This window comes from Amborella trichopoda, chloroplast (assembly GCF_054954075.1).
Source record: "Amborella trichopoda chloroplast, complete genome".
In the NCBI taxonomy this organism is placed as follows: Eukaryota; Viridiplantae; Streptophyta; class Magnoliopsida; order Amborellales; family Amborellaceae; genus Amborella; species Amborella trichopoda.
The window spans coordinates 24115-32500 of NC_005086.1; the positions used below are offsets into that span (position 1 = coordinate 24115).

The window sequence follows — 8386 nt, forward strand, 5'->3', positions numbered from 1 at the left end:
GGTGAGTAAGATTCGACAATGAGTTTCAGTCAGTGATTCGAAGACTTATTTTCCTTTTCCTCGATCTTGATTCACGTACAAATTTTGGAATTGTGATACCTGTTGAACCGGAGATATCCGTATTCTCACGGGTATCACAGAATTACTCAGGTACCAGATCAATAGGTCCGACAAAACCCTTGTATAGCTTCTTCTATTTCTCGATAAAAAGAAATATGACCAACAGTGGTTCGAATGTATATACAAACGATTTCTTTTTTTACGCTTTTTACTATTCGATAGTGCTCGTGAATCTCATGGTAGATACCCAAAGATTCATATTGAACTTCAATGGGAACTTCTCTATTTATTGAGGCAATCACGCATTGATCTAGCCGCCACCGGAGCCACAAAGGACTGTATAAGTCGATTCGTTTCTGACGATAAGCTCCAAGCGCATCGTAGGAACTACAAAAATAAGGTTCTTTCTCTTTTGTATACTTATAGTTATTATCGTCAACTATTTCATTTTGATAGTTTCTGTAGTTACATGGATTATACCTATTTGTACAAATACCTCGGCGATTCCCAATCGTTAGTACATAGAGGCCAATAAGCATATCTTGAGTTGGTACAGAAATAGGATCTCCAATAGCCGGAGACAAGAGATTCATATGAGAAAACATAAGTAAACGGGCTTCCGCTTGAGCTTCCAAAGACAAAGGTACATGAACAGCCATCTGATCCCCATCGAAGTCTGCATTGAATCCCTTACGAACTAATGGATGTAAACAAATAGCACGTCCCTCCACTAGAATAGGTTGGAACGCCTGTATGCCTAATCTATGCAAAGTAGGTGCTCTATTCAACAATACAGGATGTCCTTCCATAACCTTTTGAAGTATTTCCCATACAATTGGTTCTTTTTCCCGAATTTTACTTTTAGCAATCCCTATGTTGGAAGCAACATGTTGTCTGATTAGACCACGAATTACAAATGTCTGAAAGAGCTCTATTGCTATTTCTCGGGGTAATCCACATCGATGTAATGAAAGCGAAGGGCCCACCACAATGACAGAACGACCCGAATAATCGACCCGTTTACCAAGTAGAGTCTCGCGAAATCTTCCCTCTTTGCCTTCAATTACATCTGAAAAAGACTTGTAAACTTTATTGTGACCGTCCCTCATTGGTTGTCCGCGGATCCCATTATCAAGAAGTGTATCTACGGCTTCTTGTACTAATTTTTCCTGACACATCACTGATTCCCCTGGCGTAGATCTACTTGTTGTTAATGGATCAATAAGAGTATTATTCCGATAGATAACTCTTCTATAGAGTTCATTAATATCCGAACTCATTGGTTTACCCCCATCTATCTGAATGATTGGCCTCAACTCGGGAGGAAGAACTGGTAATAGGCACAAAACCATCCGTTCTGGTTCTACATTTGTTCTAAGAAGATGCTTAGCCAATTCCATGCGTCTAACCAAAAAATCCTTTCTTCTTACGATTTTTTTATCTTCCCATTCATTCTCAGCGGATCTTTCTTCCCCCAATTCCTTCCATTCTACCAATGAACGATCTGTAATAATTCGCAAATCCGGGTCGGCTAATTGTTCTCTGATAGCACCTGCTCCAGTAGATATTTCTCTATTTCTAAATAGATTGAAGCATTGGGTAGTAAAAAAAAGTGGGATGCTGTATTTCCGGGATTGGATTTCATATTCGAATGAACCTCGTAATCGTAAGAAAGTGGGTTTTTTAGCTATGGGCCTAGCAAAAGAGAAATTGGGATAAGTTCCTATAGAATCCCCCCCTCAAAATCGGACGTGAAGGTTTCCTCTCATCCGGCTCAAGTAGTTGTACCAAATAAAGGGGTTCTCACTCCCAAATTTTACTCTAGATAAATCCCAAAACTACTCCTTACTCAAGTTCTCGGTGAGGGCCAATCCATATTTCATTGATTCACCTCTTCTCCTCAATGACTCATTCAATTACGACAAAGTGGAATTATTGAGTAGTCTCCTTCCCTTCGAATGATGAATTCTCTTAAATTAAAAGAAGACTTTGGAATTCATAAGGGATTTACTTGTCTATGTATCATTCCATTCGATCTTTTAGGTCCCTACTTCGCCTCGACGGTTATGCCATGGTGTCCCTTGAAGTGAAGCATATATGCGATGGATAGACTCCTGTAACCATGTAATATCTGCTTATTTGAACAGAACCTCTTTCTAAACTAAAAGAAATACAATGGCTGGTTCTAGTTTCACGAAAGACGCTTTTTTTACGAGGTACAACTAGAATTCCCTATTGATTGATCCGCTACGGAATCGACCATGGATCAATTCCTCTTTCATTTGGAAGTATTGAATAGACCCATAATTCTGAGCTTCATGTTACTTCTCCTAAGAGACATGTCAGAGCTGGAGGCATCCCAATTGGATTGAACGGGATGACAGTTTTTCATTCTGAACCTGTAGAATTGTAATTTTGATCAAATCACACATCGCAGTATACCAGGCCTTCTAATTCTTTAAGAGGTCTATCTGAAAGATTCGCGATATAACTGGGAAGACGTTTCAAATACCACACATGAGTCACTGGACATGCCAGTTTGATGTATCCCATTTGATATCTTCGTATCCGAGAATCAACAGATTCGACTCCGCATTGTTCACAAAATTTCGGGTCTTCTTTTTCATCCCCGATGACTCGGTAATTTCCACAAGCACAAATTCCACTTTTGATAGGCCCAAAGATTCTTTCACAAAACAATCCATCTTTTTCCGGTTTATTGCTTTTGTAATGAAAAGTATAGGGTTTTGTCACTTCTCCAACCATCTCTCCATTAGGTAGGATTTTGTTGGCCCAAGCAGTTATTTGTTGAGGAGAAACTAATCCAATTCGAAGTTGTTGATGTTTATATCGGTCGATCATAGAAGAAAAATTCTGATTCATTCCGATCAAGCTTCCTTCCTATTAATCTGGAAGTTCTTCTCAGATACAAGGAAATGCTTCAGTTCCAGAGCCAAAGATCGTAGTTCTCGAACGAGCAATCGAAAAGATTCTGGAGCACCCTCAGGCTTAGGTATTGTTCCTCCAACGATCGTGGTACCAAGTAGTTCCTGACGAGCTCTAATATGGTCGGATTTATAAGTAAGCATCTCTTGTAAAATATGAGCAACACCAAATCCCTCTAGAGCCCAGACTTCCATTTCTCCTACTCGTTGTCCCCCTTGCTTGGCCCTTCCTCTAAGGGGTTGTTGTGTAACAAGTGCATAATGTCCACTGGAACGTCCATGGATTTTATCATCTACTTGATGAATTAATTTCAGCATATAGGACTTTCCTATTATAACAGGTTGTTCAAAAGGATCTCCTGTTCTTCCATCAAATATTCTGCTTTTTCCAGGATACTCGGGTTCAAATACCCATGGATTTGCTGTTCGCTTACTGGCTTCATATAATTCAGGAAACACTAGTTTTCTCGAAGCCTCTTGCTCATATCTCTCATCAAAGGGTGTTATTCTATAATGTCTGTCCAGCAGATCTCCCGCTAACCCCAGCGAGCATTCAAAGATCTGTCCCACATTCATTCGTGAAGGTACTCCTAATGGGTTGAAGACCATATCAACTGGTGTTCCATCTTGCAAATAAGGCATATCTTGTCTAGGCAAAATTTTGGAAATGATACCCTTATTGCCATGTCTTCCGGCGACTTTATCACCCACTTTGATTTCACGTTTCTGTGAAATATATACACGAATTTTTTCTGGATTATAACTGGAAGCCCCTTTTTTCTGGATCCATCTCACATCAATAACTCGACCTCTTCCACCTATAGGTAGTTTTAGACAAGTTTCCTTTGCAGTGGATACTTGAATTCCAAGTATGACTCGTAATAATCTATCTTCCGGGGCATACGATGATTCTTTCGCTGTCTGAGGCGTCAATTTACCTACTAAAACATCACCCGTTTCCACCCAAGATCCGAGCATCACAATTCCATTTCTGTCTAAATTACGGAGCAAATGAGCTTCTAAATGAGGTATTTCGTTAGTGATCTTTTCAGGGCCGTGGCTTGTCACATGAGTCTGAATCTCATATTTCCGGATGTGAAACGAAGTATAAATATCTCCATATACCAGACGTTCGCTAATTAGTACTGCATCTTCAAAATTGTAGCCTTCCCATGGCATATGAGCTACTAATACGTTTTTTCCCAAAGCGAGTTCCCCACCAACTGTAGCCGCACCATCCGCCAAGACTTGTCCCTTTTTAACATATTTATCCCGATGAACCTGAGGTTTTTGATGCATACAAGTATTTTTGTTGGAACGCTGATACATAAGCAATGGAATGCTTATAGTGTCTCCATTCCCTGATAAAAGGATCTTTTCAGTATCGGTATAAATGACCTTTCCCTCGTGTTGGGCTATAGCTGAACCCCCCGAATCTAAAGCCGCTTGGCGCTCCAACCCAGTTCCAACAATGCATTTCTCGGACCGAGAAAGCGGAACTGCTTGACGCTGCATATTAGAACTCATTAAAGCTCGATTCGCATCATTGTGTTCGATAAACGGAATGAGGGAAGCTCCAATAGAAAAATATTGGAGGGGATAAATGCTTCGAAGATCAATATGTTCCCATGCAATAGTCACGAATTCTTGACGGTATCGGGCTGGAACGACCTGTTCGTCTTGAATATCCTGATTCAAGGCCAAAGAATTTCCTGCTGCTACCATTACCATATAGTATTCATCTCTCCTTGGTGATAAATAAACCATCTGTTCCTCTTTTGATCTCTCAGATATTTCATAAAACGGACTTCGTATAGATCCCCAATCGCCGATCCTTGCATGAATAGCTAAGGATCCGATAAGTCCAACATTGATTCCTTCGGACGTGTCAATTGGGCAAATACGTCCATAGTGACTAGGATGGATATCTCGTATGCGAAAACTAGCAGTTCGCCCTGTTAATCCTCCGGGACCCAAATAGCTTGATTTTCGCCCATGAACTATCTGTGTCAATGGATTAGTTCGATCCAAAACTTGAGATAAAGGGTGTAGACCGAAAAACGATTCATAAGTGGTTGTTAATGGAGTTGAAGTTACCAAGTTTTGAGGAGTCGGTATAAATTTATGCCTGATTGCTCCACATATAGTTCCTCGAACCACATTTTCCAAACGAACCAGAGCCAATCCGAATTGATCCTGTAACAGATCTGCTACAGAACGAATACGTTTATTTTTCAAGTGATTCATATCGTCAAGTGTACCCATTCCAAATTTCATTCCGATCAAATGATCTGTAGCAGCCAATACGTCTCGTGGTAATAAAAATGTATTGTTCTGGGGTATATCAATATTCAATCTCTGGTTCATATTTTGTCGACCAATCCTTCCTAATTCACATCTTTGTTGAAAAAATCTCTTTTGTAATTCCTTACAGAGGGACTCAGAAAATACCGGATCCCCGCCTACACAAGAAAATTGTTGATAAAACTCCAAAATAGCATTTTCCTTCGACCCAATTTTCTTTTTCTCTTTCTCATTCGGGAAATACAATAAAATTTCGGGGTAGCAAACATTGTCTAGAATTTCTCTTAGATTCGAACCCATAGCTGATGGTAGAACTAGAATAGAAATTTTTTGTTTCCTGCTCACACGGGCCCATATCCTTGCTTTTCTATCAATCTCTAATTCTGATCTTCCTCCCCGATCTGATATTATGGTGCCGGTATAAACAGAAATCCCGTTATGGTCCAATTCTGAACTGTAATAAATACCGGGGCTTTGCAATATTTGATTGATCACAATTCTGTATATTCCATTTACTATAAAGGTTCCCAGAGAATTCATTAGAGGAATGTTTCCAATAAACACGGTTTGTTCTTGCATATCTCTACCAACTTTCCAAATTAACCCCGCGGGTACATATAATTCAGAGGAATGTGTGAGTGATTCATACACAGCATCTCTTTCTTTTATCAAGGGTTCCGCCAATTGATATGTTTCCACAAGTAATTGAAATTCAATTTCTTGATCTGTATCTTCAATTTTTGGAAACTTATGAAGTTCTTCTGCCAAGCCCTGATCAACGAACCTACAAAATCCTTCAAATTGTATCTGACTAAATCCAGGTATTGTAGACATTCCCTCATTTCCATCCCGTAGCATCTTACTTAAGTTTTCCATTTCTCGAAAAATCCCATTATTGGATCACTCTTTATCGAACCATACGGATCGATCCAGCAATGATGGAATGTATATTCTGTTTACTGAATCACATGAAATTTTATCCAACTCCATATACGTATGAAGGAGGGATAAAGAGAATTTTGTACTTCAATTCGAATTGGTTACAAATGCAAATGGAAATGATATTCCTGTAACAAGGATTCTGGCACTTATTGAGTTGAGCTTTGTTTTTGTTATAGAATAAGAATAGAATAGGGTTGGGTCTTTTCGATCAAATTTCTACCTAATTTAATTATCTTATCTATCCATTATGATAATCAAAGTGGGTACCAGAAAAATAGATTGATTCAGAATTTGATCCTTCTTTATGATAATGATAGAAAGACAGAATAATCAGGAGCATTAAAAAGAGTTAACGCTTAGCTTAGCACTTATTTCGTTTCGTTGATTCCATGGTTCAGTTCACAGAAAGAAATTTTGATATTTTCTTATTTTCTATTTTGACCCATTTGAATACTGCATAGGAAGAGTTATATCTATTAGATTAAATATCTAAGTAAATGCAACGCAGATATAGCCATCTAGCTAGCCACATATTCCATCTTTTATCGTAGCTCCAATATATTCGTGCCATATCATGATTTATTTCTATTTTCTATTCAAAATATTCAAAGTTGGAACACGACGGTTCCCTGTAAGGATGTGTAAATAAAATACCTGACTAGGTGTGTAATAATTCTTGTTTGGGGTTTACATATACACAGAGTCGTTGTTATAATTATGATTAATTTCATTTGAATATGAATTGAATATTGAATCAATGTAATTTGAATTGAAAAGAATTGATACTAATTAGTTGTGTATCAATTTGATTCTCTTGTGCCATTAAGGAAACAGAGATCCAAGAACCGTTCATGAATTCAGATTCATTCAACAGTTAATGGTTCCAATTAGTCAGGAATTCTTTATTCTTCTGTGACTAGAAATTCTTTCTTTATCCTTTTCAATCTAAAAAGGAAGTCTTTAGGTGTTGTGATTGTGATAGACAATCAATCGAAGAAAAAAATTTCAACTTGATCAATCAAATAAAAGGTGCATTTTTGGAAAGGGATAAGGGAAAGGGGATTCAGGATCAAGATGAAATAAAATAAGAAATCATTCAGTGGAAAAAGTGTTTCCGTTGATTTCCGTGTCGTTTCGGCGGCATGGCCGAGTGGTAAGGCGGGGGACTGCAAATCCTTTTTCCCCAGTTCAAATCCGGGTGTCGCCTGATCAACAAAGGACTCGAAATCTCTTATCCGGCTGATATGACCCGCCTTATTTTTGCCCAGCATAAGCAAAGGGCTGTCAATACTTTATCTTCAGAACCCGGAGGTTCCATGAAATGAAGACTATAAATTGAAATCTTCATTTTTTCTTTCTTCAAAAATCTGCGTATCGACTTCCGTAATAAATGAGGTTTCATTTATTCACTTATTCATATTCGTACCCTTTCGATCGATTTTATTTATAAAATAAATAGTAAAATTCAATTCTTAGATTCATAAATACGAAAAAGAGTAAGGAAACGAAAATCTTGGGATCAAAACAAAGGTTGCTAAGGGCCTCTAAATCCTTTCGACTAGAATCCTGGAAGGGTTTATTGGAAGGACTATCAATCCTTCCTTTCCTAATCACTCTCTTAATCTCTACTTGTTGAATCGTGAATTAGATTGGATGATCCGATTAGGAATCAGAAGTTGTGTAAAGGAATGAAAATACCCTTATGCAGACTAGGATCTGAGTGCTTTCAATATTGGATAAGAAATAAATTGAAATAAAGGTAGAGAATCAAACAAAGTAGAATTCAAAACTTTTTCTCTTCGGTAACACCCGTCCAGGATCTATGTAATAGAGTGTCTCCCGATTCTTTCACAGAAAGAGAGACAGTACGGCTTAGATCAAAGAAAGGGGAGATAGAGGTATGTGATCAATAGTTATCTATCTTGATGGTACATCCTTATGTGTTATGAAACGCAACAAAACAATGGGTCTTACTATTCCTACATGAGTAACCTACCCATTGATACCCCCAATGGGGTAACTTTGTATCTCTTGTGCGTGCTTAATGCTTCCCGATTTCACTCTAAATTAGGAATTTTTTCCAAGTGGATACATTGGATCCGTTCGTCAGTAGCGTTGAGTCAGAATCCCATTTT

The 8386-nt window shown here is 38.3% G+C and overlaps 2 protein-coding genes and 1 non-coding gene; 1 reads left to right on the top strand and 2 right to left on the bottom strand. All coding sequences in view use genetic code 11, as the record gives it.

The window, feature by feature from the left end:
• Positions 1–158: 158 nt before the first annotated feature.
• rpoC1 (RNA polymerase beta' subunit) lies at positions 159–2922 on the bottom strand. One transcript has 2 exons: positions 2491–2922; positions 159–1769 (listed from the first exon to the last, which is right to left on the bottom strand). Exons 1-2 carry the CDS (start codon positions 2920–2922, stop codon positions 159–161), a joined length of 2043 nt encoding a protein of 680 aa, NP_904090.1.
• A 26-nt stretch (positions 2923–2948) lies between these two features.
• rpoB (RNA polymerase beta subunit) lies at positions 2949–6167 on the bottom strand. The gene has a single exon. The coding sequence runs from the start codon at positions 6165–6167 to the stop codon at positions 2949–2951; it is 3219 nt and encodes a 1072-aa protein (NP_904091.2).
• A 1220-nt stretch (positions 6168–7387) lies between these two features.
• Positions 7388–7458, top strand: tRNA-Cys (GCA). Its single transcript has one exon. It is a non-coding gene; the product is annotated as a tRNA-Cys (tRNA).
• Positions 7459–8386: the final 928 nt, after the last annotated feature.